General features: G+C 34.8%; 1 protein-coding gene and 1 long non-coding RNA gene across 2 annotated transcripts; both read left to right on the forward strand.

Moving 5' to 3' along the window:
• Positions 1-1,344: 1,344 nt before the first annotated feature.
• LOC142533924 (uncharacterized) lies at positions 1,345-3,796 on the forward strand. Its single transcript, XR_012816846.1, has 2 exons — positions 1,345-1,823; positions 3,602-3,796. It is a non-coding gene; the product is annotated as an uncharacterized LOC142533924 (long non-coding RNA).
• A 38-nt stretch (positions 3,797-3,834) lies between these two features.
• Positions 3,835-5,487, forward strand: LOC142533923 (uncharacterized). Its single transcript, XM_075640859.1, has 2 exons — positions 3,835-3,973; positions 4,141-5,487. Exon 2 carries the CDS (start codon positions 4,142-4,144, stop codon positions 4,904-4,906), a length of 765 nt encoding a protein of 254 aa, XP_075496974.1. The 5' UTR covers positions 3,835-3,973; position 4,141; the 3' UTR covers positions 4,907-5,487.
• Positions 5,488-21,777: the final 16,290 nt, after the last annotated feature.

Genomic DNA, 21,777 nt, shown 5'->3' on the forward strand with positions numbered 1-21,777 from the left:
GAGAAACTGATACCGTTTCAGAAATGAATTTTAGTATTTAATGGATAGTAAATCTAAAATTGATTTTACTAAAGGATCTCTTGCTAGAGCAAGGATCAATGCAGAATTTTATTTACCCAAATGAGAATCTTTCAGAAATTGGTATTTTAAAAGTTTTTCTGAAGAAGAATTTGAGTATATTGTTTCGGAATTTTATACATATTGTGAAAACCAGAATAAATTAATTCATTTTGTTCCTTGGTTTTTTAAAACATTTATTATAGATTATATTTCTATTCTTGAAAGAAATTATAAACTTTCTTCTGGACAGATTCAAAAATCTGTTTATCCTCCTCAACAATCTTTTATTATAGAAAAGAATAATAAAATTTTAAATTTTACTGCTTTTTCTAAATTATTTGAAAATGATATGTTACAAATAACTGTTAAACATATTAATCAGATAATTGAAAAACAGAATTATACAAATTTATATCTTACGATAATAGGAGAAGAGATAGTTTTTCTTAAGGATCGTATTGATAAAATAATTCTGGCCATTAATCAAATTAAACCAGATGTTCATATTCAAACAAAAGAAGAAGAAACTAATATTGTTTCTATTGCTACTTCTTCTATTCAATCCCCTCCAGATATAAAGAATTTTAATTTTAATCTTCTGTTTCTGATATAGAAAAATTATTAGAAGAAAAATTTAGAAATCTTAATTTAAATACTCTTAATAAAGAGTTAGATAATAATGAGAATCATTCTGATGAAGAAATTAATAAAATTAAATGGGCATGTAGAACCCGTAAATTGGACTACGTATAAGCCATGCATAATTCTTAGTATTTAAATTAAAATGATTTTTCAGTGCAGGAGTATTTAAATTCTTTTGTTTAAACTTAAGTATTTTATTCAGTAGTTTAAGTGCTATCTTTTCAGATAAATACGCGAGGCCGGACCGGAGTTGGAGATTAGAGATAAGATTTAATAATAAGAAAATATTCCTAAATTTAATTTAAGCCAATAAATAATTTATTTTAATGATAAAGAATGTTTTAGGATTTTATTTAATTAATTAGACTTAAGTTATTAATTAATTCTTTTATGCTCATTAATTAATTAAAAGCCTAAATTAAAGTGTATTAATAATGGGAATAAACTAATCTAGGCCTAATATACTAAAGAGATTATAACCTAACATCTTCATAGTAAATTGTTAGACAAAATCTTACCATGCAAACTCGTGACCACAATTTAATTTATTAAAATTCATAATAAGTGTTTAAATCTTAAGCCTTTAAAACACATGATTTATTCAACAATTTCACCTTGCTTCTAGGTAGCAAACTTTCGGCCATTTATGAGCGCATCTACCCCACAATTCACGTACAGTATGGAGAGGAAAGAAAGCATTTGATTTGCAATCAATCCCTTGACTTGCACCTTCCATCTTATCCCCTTGCATGATTCCTTTATCTTTCCTAGTAGTCTCCCTTTCATTCCTTAGCATCTTCCTCCACACCTTACCTTCGAAAATCCCATAGAAATCAGCAGCCATAATCGTGTAATCAGCAGCAAGAAGAACCGAGAACTTGCAGCAGAAAATAATAAGAACAAGCAAGATTCATTTTTGCCATTCAATTATCCCATTCATCTTTCACCTTGCCCTGCATTTCCATAGCACTCTCCCTTCCATTTCCACCGAAATTCAGAGCAGATTCAGTAGGAAAAATCGTGACTTTCATTCAGTAAGAAAGCAAGAGAGTAATACCACTCCGACTCCGCCGCGTCGTATCCGCCGTATCATTTTTGTTTGCTTCTAAACAAATTTGCAGGCATGTGTATATTTTCCTTGACTCTTCAATCAAGTCATAATATGATTTTTAAATATTACATGATCATGGTTTGATATCCAAAAACCGAAATTTTTGACAGCACCATTATTGAAAATTCTGCACAGATTTTGTTCCACCTTGTGCTTCACGGTTGTGCATGGTTTTAGTTATTGTAGGGGTTGGCTCACGTCCAGGCTTTCCAGGCTACATCTAGGATTGATATAGAGTGTATTAAGAAGGGATTTGACCATTGTTTAAAGCCTCTTTTCCCCCCAGCAACTCGAATGGCAGCAACACTTCCCTTAGTGTCAAATTGAGTTTCGAATTTGCAGCTTGCTGTCAAGTGGGATGAATCTGATCTTGGCTGCCCCAGGGGCCATAGCCATTGTTATAACATCTCCTTATGATGTCTTAGACATGTCCAAGTCGGCCTTTCAAGGCTTGGTCCATGGTTGCATCGGTTTTCAAATCAAAGAACAAAAAAAAACAGCCCCTTCGCCCCTCTGAATTCTGCATGTGTCCCTCGGTTTTGGGTGGTTTGGGATGGACCTCGGTTGGAATTTCGCCCTTAGCCCTGGTTCACACCATACCCCTTGATGTCTAGATCGTGCCATGGTCAACCAAATGGCCACTGGAAAGGTCCATGACAGCAAACGAAGCGAAACTCCCCAAGCGCGCAGATTACGTTCTCGGCTAGGAGTGTGGTCGTGTTTCTGGTGTGGTTCAGATTGTGGCTGGCCTAGGGCCCTTAGCCATGGTTCAAACCTTTCCTTAGGATGTTGGTAAGAGGTCATGGTCGGTGGTTCAAGCCCCAATGACCATTGGGCTTGCAAACGACGCAAGGGAACCAAAACACCGCTGCTGTAATTTTTGACAGCAAGTGGTCGGCGGTTCAGAGGTGCATTTCGAGTTCTTGGTTGGCTTTTAGCCTATGGCCTTGGACTGGACAGTGCCTCATTGAGTTAGGAAGGTCACGTTTTTGGCCGTTTGTGATTCGGATCATTTTAGAGGTCGTACGAGAATTTACGGTGCAAGGTGCCAAAATGACTCTCGAAAGAGCGTTTCATGTTTTTGGCCTCCATTCACTAAAATTCGAGTACTGTAAATTTAGGAGCATTATTTCATTATTTTAGGCGTATTTTAACCATGACTAAATGATGGTTCAGTGTTGGTTCGGGTTGGTACGGAGTCACGATTAAATACGAAGTCGATAGGCGTAATTGTCTCAGTTTTTGGATTCAATTACAAAGTTTGGTCAAGTTAAATCAATTGCATAATTTTCATGTTAGATTTATGTCGCAGCGAGCCTGGGAGCGATTCAACCCAATCAGTAAAATTATTACAAGATATTTAATGATGTTATTTAATTATATTACGTGCAAAATATTCATTTTGAGATTTATGCGATATTGCTTGTGGTCACTTTACTGTCATGGGATTATTACTTCACCCGATCGCCAGTTACCGGTCAGTTAAGTTTGGTACCATCCGGTCGCCAGTTATCGGTCAGTTCAGTTCAGGTGCCACTTGCGTAGACCATAATCTCACCAAGAAAATTATTACAAGTTATTTCTTTACAGGGCTCCAAGGAGCAAACATTTTTACCATGATATTTTCAGTTCAGTTACGCACGTATTATAATTACTCATGAAATGATATTTTATGTTGCACCTCATGACATGATATTTTCACTTGCACGCGATTTTATTATTTATATACTTGTTATTTACGATATATGCATGCTGAGTCTTTAGACTCACTAGACTTGATTGTTGTAGGTACTGATGATGTCGGGACCGAGAACGAGGACCAGTGAGCTAGCTTGGGTCGGCAGTAGTGGAACCCGAGGATCTCATTTTTTAGCATTTGTTATTTTTCGAACTCAGTTTTTATCTGTTGATGAATTATTTTAAATTGATACTTTGCAAACATTGAATTCTTCCGCTGCTATTTTGAATATTAAACTTTATTTATCAGTTTATCTTATGAATGAGACATTTTAATTATTAAAAAAAAAAGAAAATTTTTAAATTTTTCCGCAAATTTTCAAACACGAATTTACGGGCCTTTACAGTTGGTATCAGAGCCTATGTTCTTGTAAAGGGTTGTACTACTACTGACCACGAGAAGCTCACGAAGCCACGTCTTCGGTCTGTAAGTTTTACATTCTAGCATTTTATTTAAAGCCTGAACCATTTTAACAGCATGATCTCATGAAATATTTTACGTTCAGATTTCAATTATTCAGTCTTTATTTAAATTTAAATAAATTATGGAATTATGCATGTTAGTTACGTATGAGTTATATATGGAACAGTATGCCCCCTAGACGCCAGGTTGGACGCCCGAGAGGTGATGGTGAGCACCGTCATGAGGACTGCGAGGATCAGAGGCAAGAGAGGCAGGGACCTCTACCCCCTCCACCGGATATGAATGCCCAGATGCTAGCTGGGATGAATAGGTTCTTCGCACAGTTTGTGGGGAACAATGCCGCAGTGGCAACTAGGCCGACAGGGCCTGAGGTTACTTACGAGAGATTCATGAAGATGCGTCCTAAGGAATTTTCAGGAACGACGGACCCTATGATTGCCGAGGGCTGGATCAAGTCCCTCGAGGTTATCTTCGAGTTTATGGAGCTTGGAGATGCAGACAGAGTGCGCTGTGCCACCTATTTATTCAGAGGAGATGCCCGCTTATGGTGGGAAGGAGCATCCAAAGCCCTGAACTTGGCTACACTGAGCTGGACACACTTCACGGAGGTATTCTACTCCAAATATTTTACTGAAGAGGTGCGCTCCAGGTTGACTACAGAGTTCATGACCCTGAGGCAGGGAGATTCTACTGTTACGGAGTTCATCCGTAAGTTTGAGAGGGGTTGCCATTTTGTGCCCCTTATTGCGAATGATGCGGGTGCCAAGCTGAGGCACTTTCTGAATGGCCTGCGACCGATCTTACGACAAGATGTTAGGGTAGGTGGCCCCACTACCTATGATGTTGCCATCTCCAGAGCTCTAGCTGCAGAGCAGGATCAGCTGGACATTGAGAGAGACCGTCAAGGAAAGCGACCATTCCAGGCACCGTAACGTCCTCCTCCTCCTCAGCAGCAGCAGCAGAATAAGAGGCCTTTCCACGGCCCACCCGGAAACAGAGGCCAGCAGCAGCAACGGGGACGCGCAGTCCCTAAGACCTTTGAGCACCCAGTCTGTCCCAAGTGCACTCGCCGCCATGCTGGAGTTTGTATGTATGGCTCAGGGAAGTGCTACAAGTGTGGCAGTCCAAACCACATGTTGCTGCAGTGCCCTCAGAGGAATCTGTCTACCCAAGGCAGGGTGTTTGCTCTCCATGCAGCGGAGACGAACCCGGAGACCATGCTTTTGACAGGTACCTTTAAGCTTTAAATTAATATTTGAATTTCAATGTTTTGGGAACCGGGATTAAGATTTTGAACTTAGAAATTGTTATAGGATTACATGCTCTACTCAGTATTATTTTGGAAATTTAAGTTAGAAGAACTTTGGCCTCTGCATGTCTATAGGATAGTTTTTGAGATTATTGGGTTTAGCTTGATGTTCTAAACGTTCAGGGAGAATTTTTATAGCGGGGTCAGCCACAAAAGCCCTAATAGATTCAGGGGCTACTCACTCGTTTATTTCGGAGACCTTTGCTAATTCCCTCAAGGTCAAGACTACTGGGCTCGATGTCGCATTTTCCGTAGCATTGCTTTCGGGAGAGGAGATAACAGCCACCAATGTGATCCGAGACATAGACCTTGAGCTGCATGCAAATCTTGTTTATGCGGATTTCATCTTATTACCGATGCCAGAGTTTGACATCATCCTGGGGATGGACTGGCTATTGAGGAACAGGGTGTTGATAGACTTTCAGCGGAGATCTGTTCTTGTCCGACCGCCAGGAATGGAGCAGTTCTTATTTGAGCCAGACAGGTATTTTCCTTTACCGCGCATTATTCCTTATGTTCAGGCTAGGAAGCTCATGCATAGAGGGTGTCGGGCATTTTTAGCAACCTTTATATCTGTCCCCGAGGCACCCAGTCAGTCAGCCGCAGATGTTCCGATTGTCAGAGATTTCTTAGACGTTTTTCCCGAAGACGTCTCTGGTATGCCACCCGAGAGAGAGGTGGAGTTTTCTATTGAGCTTATGTCAGGTACGGCTCCGATATCCAAAGCACCGTACCGGCTAGCACCGACAGAGATGGAAGAGCTTAAGAAGCAGATTCAGGAACTTCTAGATAAGGAGTTCATTCGCCCCGAGTTTTTCACCATGGGGCGCGCCAGTCTTGTTTGTTAAGAAGAAGGATGGCTCTATGAGGCTTTGCATTGACTACCGGGAGTTGAACATGGTTACAGTGAAGAACAAATACCCACTTCCGAGGATTGAGGATCTGTTCGACCAGTTGCAGGGAGCTTCGATATTCTCCAAGATAGATCTGCGTTCCGGTTATCACCAGTTGAGGGTGAGAGATGCTGATGTTTCCAAGACTGCTTTCAGGACTCGTTATGGCCACTATGAGTTCCTTGTGATGCCGTTCGGTCTGACGAATGCGCCAGCGATCTTCATGGATCTCATGAATCGCGTATTTCAGCCGTATCTTGATCAGTTTGTGATAGTGTTCATAGACGATATTCTCGTCTACTCGAAGAATCAGGAGGATCACAGCAGGCATCTGACTACAGTTTTGCAGACCCTGCAGAAGCACAAGTTATTCGCAAAGTTCAGTAAGTGCGAATTCTGGTTAGAGAAGGTGGCGTTCTTAGGCCACATTGTTTCTAGCAGTGGTATTGAGGTAGACCCAGCGAAAGTCGCAGCAGTTAGAGATTGGGTTGTGCCGCAGAATGCATCTGAGATCCGCAGTTTTCTTGGGCTAGCAGGATATTACAGGAAGTTTATTCAGGGATTCTCCTCTTACGCAGTTCCACTCACATCGTTGACAAAGAAGAATGTGAAGTTTGTGTGGAGCGATGAGTGTCAGAAGAGCTTCGATACTTTGAAGCAAGCTCTTATCTCAGCACCAGTTTTGGCCATGCCGTCAGGGCCCGGTGAGTTTGTTCTATATACCGATGCTTCGAAGCTCGGTCTTGGTGCAGTATTGATGCAGCATGGGAAGGTGATAGCTTATGCTTCTCGACAGTTGAAAATCCACGAGAAGAATTACCCTACCCATGATCTAGAGTTGGCCGCCGTGGTTTTTGCCTTGAAGATTTGGAGGCATTATTTGTATGGGGAGAAGTGCCAGATCTTCACCGATCATAAGAGCCTCAAGTACTTCTTTACGCAGAAAGAACTGAACATGCGTCAGAGGCGTTGGTTGGAGCTTGTTAAGGACTATGATTGTGAAATTAGCTACCACCCGGGTAAAGCTAATGTAGTTGCATATGCATTGAGCAGAAAAGTCACAGTTATGGCTCATTTGACGATTCAGAGACCTCTTCAGCTTGAGATGCAGAGGTTTGATCTAGAGTCATATCCTCAAGGTAGAGTTCCCCGTCTATCTACCTTGAAGATTCAGTCTTCTCTTATGGACCGTATTCGCAGTGGTCAGGCAGCAGATGAGCAGTTGGCCAAGTGGAAGCAGAGAGATGAGGCCAAGGGCAGTGTCTTGTATACAGTCAGAGACGGTATTGTGAGATACCGAGACAGGATATGGGTTCCTTGCAGTGATACTATCCAAGCAGATATCTTATCAGAGGCCCATATTTCGCCGTACTCTATTCACCCTGGGAGTACGAAGATGTACAAAGATCTGCAATTGTTGTATTGGTGGCCCGGAATGAAGAAGGACATCAGACGTTTTGTATCCGAGTGCCTGACTTCTCAGCTTGTGAAAGCAGAGCATGAGAGACCAGCAAGTATGCTCAAGCCCCTTCCTATTCCCGAATGGAAGTGGGAGAATGTTACCATGGATTTTGTGACCGGATTGCCGAAGTCAGTCAGAGGATCAAATGCCATATGGGTGATTGTTGATCGTCTTACCAAATCAGCACACTTTTTGCCTATTAAGATGACTTTCACCATGGTTCAGTATGCCGAGTTGTATATCCAGGAGATAGTCCGACTTCATGGTATTCCAGTTTCTATCGTATCTGACAGAGATCCCAGATTCACTTCCTCATTTTGGAAGAGTTTGCATTCGACCATGGGTACGAAGTTGTTGTTTAGCACAGATTTTCACCCTCAGACATATGGTCAGTCAGAGCGAGTTATTCAGATTCTAGAAGATCTTCTCCGTGCTTGTGTAATTGATTTCTCAGGGAGTTGGGAATCGAAGCTGCCATTGGTAGAGTTCACCTATAACAACAGCTTTCAGTCGTCTATAGGTATGGCTCCGTATGAAGCACTATATGATCGTAAGTGTAGATCTCCTGTTCATTGGGATGAAGTAGGAGAGAGAACAGAGTTGGGTCCAGAGATTATTCAGCAGGCTGCCGAGGTAGTAGTAAAAATCCGTGATAGGATGAGGACTGCTCAGAGTAGACAGAAGAGTTATGCAGATCAGCGGAGAAGAGACCTAGAGTTCGCAGTCGGCGACCATGTCTTTGTGAAGATAGCACCTATGAAAGGTGTTATGTGGTTCGGGAAGAAAGGAAAGCTTAGTCCGAGATTTATTGGACCATTTGAGATCCTCGACAGAGTTGGGACGCTAGCTTATCGTGTGGCTCTTCCGCCGAATTTGGCCGGAGTACACAATGTGTTCCACGTCTCTATGCTGAGGAAGTATATGGCGGACCCTTCACATGTCTTGAACTTCGAGCCGTTACAGCTCACTCCGAGCCTGTCTTATGAAAAGAGACCAGTGCAGATCGTAGACAGACAGGAGAAGAAACTTCGGAACAAACTGGTTAAGCGAGTCAAAGTCAAGTGGCTTAACCATTCAGAGGAGGAAGCTACGTGGGAGTCTGAGCCAGAGATGAGGAGTCGGTATCCCGAGTTATTTGGTGAGTTTTAATTTCGAGGACGAAATTTCTTTAAGGGGGGAAGAGTTGTAGAACCCGTAAATTGGACTACATATAAGCCATGCATAATTCTTAGTATTTAAATTAAAATGATTTTTCAGTGCAGGAGTATTTAAATTCTTTTCTTTAAACTTAAGTATTTTATTCAGTAGTTTAAGTGCTATCTTTTCAGATAAATACGCGAGGCCGGACCGGAGTTGGAGATTAGAGATAAGATTAATAATAAGAAAATATTCCTAAATTTAATTTAAGCCAATAAATAATTTATTTTAATGATAAATAATGTTTTAGGATTTTATTTAATTAATTAGACTTAAGTTATTAATTAATTCTTTTATGCTCATTAATTAATTAAAAGCCTAAATTAAAGTGTATTAATAATGGGAATAAACTAATCTAGGCCTAATATACTAAAGAGATTATAACCTAACATCTTCATAGTAAATTGTTAGACAAAATCTTACCATGCAAACTCGTGACCACAATTTAATTTATTAAAATTCATAATAAGTGTTTAAATCTTAAGCCTTTAAAACACATGATTTATTCAACAATTTCACCTTGCTTTTAGGTAGCAAACTTTCGGCCATTTATGAGCGCATCTACCCCACAATTCACGTACAGTATGGAGAGGAAAGAAAGCATTTGATTTGCAATCAATCCCTTGACTTGCACCTTCCATCTTATCCCCTTGCATGATTCCTTTATCTTTCCTAGTAGTCTCCCTTTCATTCCTTAGCATCTTCCTCCACACCTTACCTTCGAAAATCCCATAGAAATCAGCAGCCATAATCGTGTAATCAGCAGCAAGAAGAACCGAGAACTTGCAGCAGAAAATAATAAGAACAAGCAAGATTCATTTTTGCCATTCAATTATCCCATTCATCTTTCACCTTGCCCTGCATTTCCATAGCACTTTCCCTTCCATTTCCAACGAAATTCAGAGCAGATTCAGTAGGAAAAATCGTGACTTTCATTCAGTAAGAAAGCAAGAGAGTAATACCACTCCGACTCCGCCGCGTCGTATCTGCCGTATCATTTTTGTTTGCTTCTAAACAAATTTGCAGGCATGTGTATATTTTCCTTGACTCTTCAATCAAGTCATAATATAATTTTTAAACATTACATGATCATGGTTTGATATCCAAAAACCGAAATTTTTGACAGCACCATTATTGAAAATTCTGCACAGATTTTGTTCCACCTTGTGCTTCACGGTTGTGCATGGTTTTAGTTATTGCAGGGGTTGGCTCACGTCCAGGCTTTCCAGGCTACATCTAGGACTGATATAGAGTGTATTAAGAAGGGATTTGACCATTGGTTAAAGCCTCTTTTCCCCCCAGCAACTCGAATGGCAGCAACACTTCCCTTAGTGTCATATTGAGTTTCGAATTTGCACCTTGCTGTCAAGTGGGATGAATCTGATCTTGGCTGCCCCAGGGGCCATAGCCATTGTTAGAACATCTCCTTATGATGTCTAAGACGTGTCCAAGTCGGCCTTTCAAGGCTTGGTCCATGGTTGCATCGGTTTTCAAATCAAAGAACAAAAAAAAACAGCCCCTTCGCCCCTTTGAATTCTGCATGTGTCCCTCGGTTTTGGGTGGTTTGGGATGGACCTCGGTTGGAATCTCGCTCTTAGCCCTGGTTCACACCATACCCCTTGATGTCTAGATCGTGCCATGGTCAACCAAATGGCCACTGGAAAGGTCCATGACAGCAAACAAAGCGAAACTCCCCAAGCGCGCAGATTACGTTCTCGGCTAGGAGTGTGGTCGTGTTTCTGGTGTGGTTCGGATTGTGGCTGGCCTAGGGCCCTTAGCCATGGTTCAAACCTTTCCTTAGGATGTTGGTAAGAGGTCATGGTCGGTGGTTCAAGCCCCAATGACCATTGGGCTTGCAAACGACGCAAGGGAACCAAAACACCGCTGCTGTAATTTTTGACAGCAAGTAATCGGCGGTTCAGAGGTGCATTTCGAGTTCTTGGTTGGCTTTTAGCCTATGGCCTTGGACTGGACAGTGCCTCATTGAGTTAGGAAGGTCACTTTTTTGGCCGTTTGTGATTCGGATCATTTTAGAGGTCGTACGAGAATTTACGGTGCAAGGTGCCAAAATGACTCTCGAAAGAGCGTTTCATGTTTTTTGCCTCCATTCACTAAAATTCGAGTACTGTAAATTTAGGAGCATTATTTCATTATTTTAGGCGTATTTTAATCATGACTAAATGATGGTTCAGTGTTGGTTTGGGTTGGTACGGAGTCACGATTAAATACGAAGTCGATAGGCGTAATTGTCTCAGTTTTTGGATTCAATTACAAAGTTTGGTCAAGTTAAATCAATTGCATAATTTTCATGTTAGATTTATGTCGCAGCGAGCCTGGGAGCGATTCAACCCAATCAGTAAAATTATTACAGGATATTTAATGATGTTATTTAATTATATTACGTGCAAAATATTCATTTTGAGATTTATGCGATATTGCTTGTGGTCACTTTACTGTCATGGGATTATTACTTCACCCGGTCGCCAGTTACCGGTCAGTTCAGTTTGGTACCATCCGGTCGCCAGTTACCGGTCAGTTCAGTTCAGTTCAGGTGCCACTTGCGTAGACCATAATCTCACCAAGAAAATTATTACAAGTTATTTCATTACAGGGCTCCAAGGAGCAAACATTTTTACCATGATATTTTCAGTTCAGTTACGCACGTATTATAATTACTCATGAAATGATATTTTACGTTGCACCTCATGACATGATATTTTCACTTGCACGCGATTTTATTATTTATATACTTGTTATTTACGATATATGCATGCTGAGTCTTTAGACTCACTAGACTTGATTGTTGTAGGTACTGATGATGTCGGGACCGAGAACGAGGACCAGTGAGCTAGCTTGGGTCGGCAGTAGTGGAACCCGAGGATCTCATTTTTTAGCATTTGTTATTTTCCGAACTCAGTTTTTATCTGTTGATGAATTATTTTAAATTGATACTTTGCAAACATTGAATTCTTCCGCTGCTATTTTGAATATTAAACTTTATTTATCAGTTTATCTTACGAATGAGACATTTTAATTATTAAAAAAAAAAAAAGAAAATTTTTAAATTTTTCCGCAAATTTTCAAACACGAATTTACGGGCCTTTACAGGGCAGATAGACCTAACCAAAATAAATATTATAATAATAGACCTACTCCCATGGACGTTCTTATTGAAGAACAAGAATATATATTTGCTAATAGTTATAATGGGAAAAGTATTTATGAATGGAATATTGATGGTTTTAGTGATAATTAAATTTATAATACTGCTCACAGAATGCTTATGTATAGTACTGTGTGTAAAACTTCAGGCAATACTGATAAAAATATTGCTAAGATGATTATATCAGGTTTTACTGGCCAACTTAAAGGTTGGTGGGATAACTATTTAAATCAATTCCAAAAAGAAGATATTATTAATTCTATTAAGATAGAGAATAATATTCAATCAGAAAATGTTGTTTATTCATTAATAATGACTATGATTGAACATTTTACTGGTAAATTCACTGATGATAGTGAAAAGATTCGTATTTTATTAAGTAATCTAAAATGTAAAACACTTACTGATTTTAGATGGTATAAAGATACCTTTTTATCTCGTATATATGAGATACCAGATTGTAATAATAGTTTCTGGAAAGCTAAATTTATAGATGGTTTACCTTTTCTATTTGCTGAAAGAATTAGAAAAGTATTAAGAAAAGATAAGATTAATATTCCATATGATAATTATACTTATGAAAATTTAATTAATACTTGCATTAAAGAGGGTTTAGCACTCTGTAATGAATTAAAATTAAATAATCAAATTAAAAGACAGAATTTACTTGAGAAAAAACAATTAGGTAAATTTTGTGATCAATTTGGTATGGACTTACCTAATAAAGGTAAGAAGAAAATTAAAGAAAAAGATGAAAAACTTTATAGAAAGAAAAGACATTTGTCTGATAGACAAAGAGATAAAAAGAAGAAAAGAAAAGAAAGCCGTGATTTACGGAAAGAAGAAAAATACAAAAATAAATTAATAATTTATAGAAAATGTAAAAAGCCAGGACATTATGCTAATCAATGTTGGGCTAAAAATAAAATTAATAATTTAGATATATATGATAATCTAAAAGAAACATTATTTAAAATAATAATGGATTCAAATAATAATTCTGACAGTGAAACTGAGAATTCTTCAGAATCTTATATTTCAGAAGAAATAATAGATAGTGAATCAGATATTTCTGATGATTTAAATTAATGTAATAATCGTATACAAGAAAAATCTTGTTTAAATCATATAGAAGATAAAAATGATGAATTTTATAAAATAATGTCTCAATTCAATGATTTAAATATTAATGTGTTAACTAATAATAATATTTTAGAATTTCTTAAAATGATTAAGGATCCAGTTTTAAAATCCACAATTATTGATCAAATGGAGAATACTGCTTCTACTAGCAATAATAATAATAATATTCTTGTTAAACAAGAACAAGCTTATTCTATGAAAGAAGTTAAAAATCTTCTTCAACAGAAATATAGTAAACAGAATCCAGTTATTATACAGGATTTAGTTAAAGAAATCAAATATTAGTTTGAAATAAAATCATTTTAGATTTTGAGATAACAAGTCCATTTTGAATAACAATATTTTTAAACATATCTAAATGTTTAAAATGTATTTCAATATCATTAGAAAATACTAAGATATCATCAATATAAACAATTATAAAATTGCTGTAATTATAAAAAATATCATTCATAATTTGTTGAAATTCAGAAGGGGCATTTTTAAGGCCAAATGACATTACGGTCCATTCATAATGTTCTATTGGAACATTAAAAGCAGTTTTATATCTATCAGATTCTTTTACCTGAATCTGCCAAAATCCTGATTTTAAATTAAAATTTGAAAATATGATAGCATTTACAAGTCTATCTAATAAATCTTTTTTTATTAGGAATAGGATGTCTAATCCATTTTAAAACCTTATTAAGAGGTTTATAATTTATGACTAATCTTGGAACACCTCTTTCCTGTACAGAATGTTTATTAACATAAAAAGCAGTACATGACCAAGGAGATTGAGAAGGCTTTATCAAACCTTTTTCTAATAAAGAATGAATTTCATTCTTACATAATTCTAAATATTCATAATTCATTTGACAAGGACGAGCCTTGGTAGGAATATTTTTTTCATCAAAATTCTCTTCATAAGGAAGATATATAATATGCTTCTTTCTATTCCAAAAAGCATTAGAAAGATCATTACATATTTCTAATGAAAACTTATTGAAAATAAGTTTAATTTTTTCCTGTAATTTAGGATTTTGTAATTTATCATCTATAGTTAATATATTAACTTCTTCTTTTAAAGAATTAATCTGAAAAGTTTTCCTATCAATCTTTTCTTGTAATTCATTAAGAATTCTATGAATAGGTTTAGTTATGAACTTAAAGGAAAAAGGATTACCTTGAAAAGTTCCTATAATACATGTTTCATCAACATAAGTTATAGGATAAATTTGATAAATAAAAGGAAGACCAAGTATAAGTTGGCTAGAAATATCTTTTGCTAATAAAAAACTGGTTTGAATACAGTTTTTATCTTTGCAAATAAACTTTTGGTAATTTATAATTTATTTCTAATGGTTCTCCTCCTGCATGAGAGAGAGAATGAGTAGTTTTATGAAAATATTTCGTAAGAATTAATCCTTCCTGTATAACATTTAAATCTGCACCACTATCAATCATAGCAATGAAATTCTTTTTATAAGAATTTTCAATTAATAAAGTTATATTGGTATACCATTTTTGAGATATAATCATGCTTAAAACAGATAAATGTTTTTTATCTGAATCAGGAAAAGAAATATCTTGAAGATTATCAAAACTATCAGAATTATTAACTGAATTTTTATTATTAGTTTCAATGATTGAAACACGATAATTTAAACTATTATTATTGTGTTGTAAAATTTTTACTTGTTCTTTAAGATTTTCTATTTCTTTAACTAAATCCTGTATAGTAACTGGATTCTGTTTACTATATTTCTGTTGAAGAAGATTTTTAACTTCTTTCATAGAATAAGCTTGTTCTTGTTTAACAAGAATATTATTATTATTATTGCTAGTAGAAGCAGTATTCTCCATTTGATCAATAATTGTGGATTTTAAAACTGGATCCTTAATCATTTTAAGAAATTCTAAAATATTATTATTAGTTAACACATTAATATTTAAATCATTGAATTGAGACATTATTTTATAAAATTCATCATTTTTATCTTCTATATGATTTAAACAAGATTTTCCTTGTATACAATTATTACATTCATTTAAATCATCAGAAATATCTGATTCACTATCTATTATTTCTTCTGAAATATAAGATTCTGAAGAATTCTCAGTTTCACTGTCAGAATTATTATTTGAATCCATTATTATTTTAAATAATATTTCTTTTAGATTATCATCTATATCTAAATTATTAATTTTATTTTTAGCCCAACATTGATTAGCATAATGCCCTGGCTTTTTACATTTTCTACAAATTATTAATTTATTTTTGTATTTTTCTTCTTTCCGTAAATCACGGCTTTCTTTTCTTTTCTTCTTTTTATCTCTTTGTCTATCAGAAAAATGTCTTTTCTTTCTATAAAGTTTTTCATCTTTTTCTTTAATTTTCTTCTTACCTTTATTAGGTAAGTCCATACCAAATTGATCACAAAATTTACCTAATTGTTTTTTCTCAAGTAAATTCTGTCTTTTAATTTGATTATTTAATTTTAATTCATTACAGAGAGCTAAACCCTCTTTAATGCAAGTATTAATTAAATTTCCATAAGTATAATTATCATATGGAATATTAATCTCATCTTTTCTTAATACTTTTCTAATTCTTTCAGCAAATAGAAAAGGTAAACCATCTATAAATTTAGCTTTCCAGAAACTATTATTACAATCTGGTATCTCAAATATACGAGATAAAAATGTATCTTTATACCATCTAAAATCAGTAAGTGTTTTACATTTTAGATTACTTAATAAAATACGAATCTTTTCACTATCATCAGTGAATTTACCAGTAAAATGTTCAATCATAGTCATTATTAATGAATAAACAACATTTTCTGATTGAATATTATTCTCTATCTTAATAGAATTAATAATATCTTCTTTTTAGAATTGATTTAAATAGTTATCCCACCAACCTTTAAATTGGCCAGTAAAACCTGATATAATCATCTTAGCAATATTTTTATCAGTATTGCCTGAAGTTTTACACACAGTACTATACATAAGCATTCTGTGAGCAGTATTATAAATTTGTTTATCACTAAAACCATCAATATTCCATTCATAAATACTTTTCCCATTATAACTATTAGCAAATATATATTCTTGTTCTTCAATAAGAACGTCCATGGGAGTAGGTCTATTATAATAATATTTATTTTGGTTAGGTCTATCTGCCCATTTAATTTTATTAATTTCTTCATCAGAATGATTCTCATTATTATCTAACTCTTTATTAAGAGTATTTAAATTAAGATTTCTAAATTTTTCTTCTAATAATTTTTCTATATCAGAAACAGAAGATTTAAATTTAAAATTCTTTATATCTGGAGGGGATTGAATAGAAGAAGTAGAAATAGAAACAATATTAGTTTCTTCTTCTTTTGTTTGAATATGAACATCTGGTTTAATTTGATTAATGGCCAGAATTATTTTATCAATACGATCCTTAAGAAAAACTATCTCTTCTCCTATTATCGTAAGATACAAATTTGTATAATTCTGTTTTTCAATTATCTGATTAATATGTTTAACAGTTATTTGTAACATATCATTTTCAAATAATTTAGAAAAAGCAGTAAAATTTAAAATTTTATTATTCTTTTCTATAATAAAAGATTGTTGAGGAGGATAAACAGATTTTTGAATCTGTCCAGAAGAAAGTTTATAATTTCTTTCAAGAATAGAAATATAATCTATAATAAATGTTTTAAAAAATCAAGGAACAAAATGAATTAATTTATTCTGGTTTTCACAATATGTATAAAATTCCGAAACAATATACTCAAATTCTTCTTCAGAAAAACTTTTAAAATACCAATTTCTGAAAGATTCCCATTTGGGTAAATAAAATTCTGCATTGATCCTTGCTCTAGCAAGAGATCCTTTAGTAAAATCAATTTTAGATTTACTATCCATTAAATACTAAAATTCATTTCTGAAACGGTATCAGTTTCTCTAACTTTTTGAAAGTTACTTTTATGCACAATATTATTCTGATTAATAATTAATTCATCTACTGTATCTTGTACAGGAGACTCAACATCTTCTCTTATCTGAGAAGTAGAAGCTTTAGAAGTTTGAGGAATATCCACCAAATAATCTAAAGGCGAAATAAAGGAATGACTAGATCTTGATCTAGTATAGATAGAAGATGGCAATAATCTTCTTTGTTCATTATTAAACTGTATTTGAACAGATCCTTCATTATTTTGTATAACCTGTTGTAAATCTCTATTTATTATAGGATTTCTAGGAACAACTTGTTCAATTATCCAGCTTTCTGGAAATTCAATTTCTTCCCATTTTATAGATCTACGGGTTGTAATATTAGATCTATTAAAATTAATTTCTATAAGAATAGTTTCATTTAATTTTTTATCTATTCTTTTACACATAGGATTCAATGTAAATAATGGTTTATAATAAATACGATAACAGATACATATAACTTCTGTACCAGGAGTATAATTATAACCATGAGTTTTAACATTTAATGTTAAAGAATCTAATATATTAATATCAGACAAAAATAAAGATAAATTTGGATAAACATCAAAATATACTGGACCATGGCCAGACTAGATTGAATTATTCCCATAAGGGATTGTTTCCAATTCAAATTTCTACCATCTCTTAAAGCTGCTATGAAGCTTTCTGGTAGTCCTTCTAATGTTAAAGGTCTAAAAGCTATTTGAATTAAACCTATATGCATGAATCTGTAATTTTTCCTATAAGGTAAAATATCTTTATTGTTTAACAATCTAATAACCATCTCATTATCATGAAGAGGTACTGAAGATTCTGTAGTTTTAACTACTTGTTTAAAACCAATTTTTTCAAAGGTTCCTAACTTATATATCATTTTAGAATCTATCTTAGGAATAGTCTATTTATTCAATAAATCTAAATTCTCAGGTAAATCATATTCTTCATTTAAACTGTTTTGAACAGTTTTTTTAAAATCGAAAATATTCATTTGAATAAAAAGTGCTAAATTATTATCCAGACTATTTCCATGGCTCTGATACCATCTGAGACTTGGGATCAAGATGAGGAATCTGATTAATATAATATAATATATAATATAATATAATATAATATAATATATATTATTTAACACTTTAACACCGGTATATCTCTTTGGACTAGTCAAACGATCAAATTTTCCAAAACTCAAAACATGAAACTTCTATATCTTTGAGTTTTCTACGTTATATCAAAATCTCAAATCATTTGGACTTCATATGACCAAGATATGTCGCTAATTACCATTTTACCCTTAAAATTAATTTATTATTTTTCAACTTATTTACGAAAATGTCATCAAAATAAATTGAATATTTTTCAATTTATTTACAAAAATGTCATCAATACTATTTTATTTTCGGGGTCTCACAAACACTGTAGAATATTTAATTATAAATCAAAATAATATAGTTCATCAAAACTTTCAAAACGTTAGAGAAACTGATACAGTTTCAGAAATGAATTTTACTATTTAAATGGATAGTAAATCAAAAATAGATTTTACTAAAGGTTCTATGGCTAGAGCCAAGATAAATGCAGAATTTTATCAACCTAAATGGGAATCTTTCAGAGAATGGTATTTTAAAAGTTTATCTGAACAAGAATATGAATATGTTGTTATAGAATTTTATAAATTTTGTGAACAACAAAATAAATTAATACATTTTGTACCTTGATTTTTTAAAACATTTATAATAGATTATATTTCTGTTTTAGAAAGAACTTATAAACTTTGTTCTGGATGGATTCAAAAATCTGTTTATCCTCCTCAACAATCTTTTATAATAGAAAAAAATAATAAATTTTAAATTTTAATTCTTTTTCAAAACTATTTGAAAATAATTTGTTAGAGGATCGTGGTTAAACATATTAATCAAATTATTGAAAAACAAAATTATACAAATATTTTGTTGGGGAAGATAGTAGCTGATCTTGTCGTGAATACTTCCAACAGATTACAATATTAAGTGCGGAAACAATCCGATGGAGTGAATGAAAATAGTAATATCAGTAGACAACAATTGTTTATGGAAGTTCGAAGATAAAGTCTTGTATGTCTCCCCTTCTTCTGTTTCCAGAAGGTATCACTAAAAGACTTTGGATTTTACAGTACAACTCTTGTACACACCCACTTCAGCAGGGCTTACCCTTTGCCTACTGAAACTCTTAGTTACTCAACACAGTGAAAATACGATACAACAAAGTTCTGAAAAGACTCTTTTCAGATTACAAACTCTTCTTGATAAAATATGAGTACTGTGAATAATTATGAAGAGTGTAAGAAACAGTAGCACAAAATGATCTCAATAGATCAGATATCTGCTATGAAGCGTGTGCTACTTTTCTTTATGTTGAACTCGAAGATATCAAAGATTCGTGATTTTCTTGTTTTATGAAATACAATTGATTCTTGAGAAAGATTCAGCCCATCTTCTATATGGGTTTGTTCCATATATATAGGTGACTGAGTTCAACATCTATAATCAGAAAATGTCTTCTGACTTCTGATAGAATCAGCTTTATTATCGAAATAGGTTCCTGCAGAAAAGCTATAAAACAATCAGTCCTGTTTTATACTAAAATCTGTAAAGCGAATTAAATGACTTCGTACAGTAATTAATGCTACGATTAATACTAGTACTAGGTGACCCTTAACGGTAACATTTAAGATTTGTTCCGTTAGAAAACATTTTCTTCTGTTTCTGATATTCTATCCGTTCTACTACTTCTGTTTTTGACACAGTGCTTTTCATATTGTCTACTGTTCTTAACGAATGCTGCTGGTTTTTATTTTCATTGCCACAATTAATTTAGGTCTATCAATTTCCCCTTTGTGGTGATGCCAAAACCTGAACAATATAAAAGCATAAAAGCATTATAAAACAGATAACAATCAGAAGATAATATTAGTGAAATTAAAGAACAAAGATTGTCAATCATTAGTTCCAATATCCTGATCTCCTCTAGCTGATGATTCCGTATGGTCTCCTGTTCTTCTTTGTTCTGCTTCTGTTTGATTTCTTCCTCTTTTTTGTTCTACTTCCCCTTTTTTGGCATCAGTGGAAATAACACGAGCAATGAAATCATCCATTCGTCCAGACAAGTTTTGAATGCCATTAGTCAAGATCTCCAGATATGGAGCCTGAGTAGAAACTCGATCATTAAGAATGGTGAGAGATTGAGATTGAGAATCAATCTTGGCATCCATTAATTCCATGGTGGTGGAAACTGAGCGAATAAGGTCATCATGCTTGGTGAGTCGGTCAAGTATGTCAGATTGAGCGAGCGTGAGTTGACTAGAACTTCTGGATATAGCTTGTCGAAAAACAATGGTTTCAGCATACATTTTATGCATAGATTCCGCCGTTTTATATATTTCCTGGGACATACGGTCTCGGAAGAACTGAGCACCACTGATTTCTACGGCATTTTCAAGAGATAACTGCTTGACTATATCAGAAAGGTTCTGGAGCTCCTTTTGTAAAATATCAATATGAAATTCTAAATTAAATGGTTCCGATTTTGGTGATGGAGTTCGTGCAAGCAAGCGTTGCCTTATCTCGGCAAGTCTGGTATCAGCGTCAGTTGGTACAGGATTGGCGACAACCATTGCAGTAGAGTCATGAAATTTTGTAGGAGGAATAGCATCCGTTGGATCAGTAGAGTGGCCAGGTTCAGCAGAGCTTGCGTCTGGAACAGTAGTAACAAGTGGTTCTGCAGTAGTGTTCTTAGAAACAATCTCTTCAACATGAGCAATAGATGCAGGAACCATATTCTCTTCAGATGGAACAACTTCAGTAGTTCAAAATGGTTGTTCCGCAGACACAGGTTCAGATTGCTGTTTCAAAAGATATTCGATTTGTGCTTGATGTTCAGCAGAAAAGTTCTCTAGATTTGGCAATAAAGAGGATGGGGTAGCATCTGAGTCTGGTATGGGTCGGTCTGCTGTTGGAGAAGATGATTGATCTAAAACAGTATTTAGATCGGTTTCTGGAGCAGTAGAGAGCGTAGGAACGATTGATTCAATAACTTCTTCCACCGAAGCTAGTTTACGCACAGATAGGAGAGATGAGGATTGAATAGGCTTCTTTGGTGATGCAGGAGTACTGAGAGCAGGAGCTTTTGGTGAAGCTGGAGTCTTTTCCTCAATTGTTTGAATCTGAGTAAAGTCTGGAACAAAGCCTACATGATATTGAATGGGCTCTCCAAAGTCTTGTTCTTGAGCAAGAAGTTGCTCGCTCATCTGTCTCAATCTTGCAGTCAGAACATGAATAACATGTTTATCTTGAGCAGCAGTAGGAATTGTAGGATCAAAATTTGATTCGAGAGTTTTCAGAACAGATGCTAACTTCTGACATTTTAGCTGTTCAAAGATGTAGCCTCGTCTACGCATGACTTCAATAAAATTTTCAGTTTGGCAAACTTAAAAACTTTCCTTTCAGTGTTCATCATTTTCGCATAAGAGCCTTTCTTCTTGAAGTATGAGAAAGAATGAAAAACTCGAACTTTGCGCCATTCATCAAAGAAATTTATGTCGTCACTAGCAGAACTTTCTATTTCTGCTAAGTGAAGATCAACACCAGTTGTCACAAATATCTTGGGTCCAAGAGATTGTG

The sequence above is a fragment of the Primulina tabacum genome, chromosome 18 (genome assembly GCF_025594145.1).
Source record: "Primulina tabacum isolate GXHZ01 chromosome 18, ASM2559414v2, whole genome shotgun sequence".
In the NCBI taxonomy this organism is placed as follows: domain Eukaryota; kingdom Viridiplantae; phylum Streptophyta; class Magnoliopsida; order Lamiales; family Gesneriaceae; genus Primulina; species Primulina tabacum.

Bases quoted from the DNA above. Each gene is read 5' to 3' on its own strand.
- LOC142533923 (XM_075640859.1), top strand. From the start codon at position 4,142: ATGCCCCCTAGACGCCAGGTTGGACGCCCGAGAGGTGATGGTGAGCAC.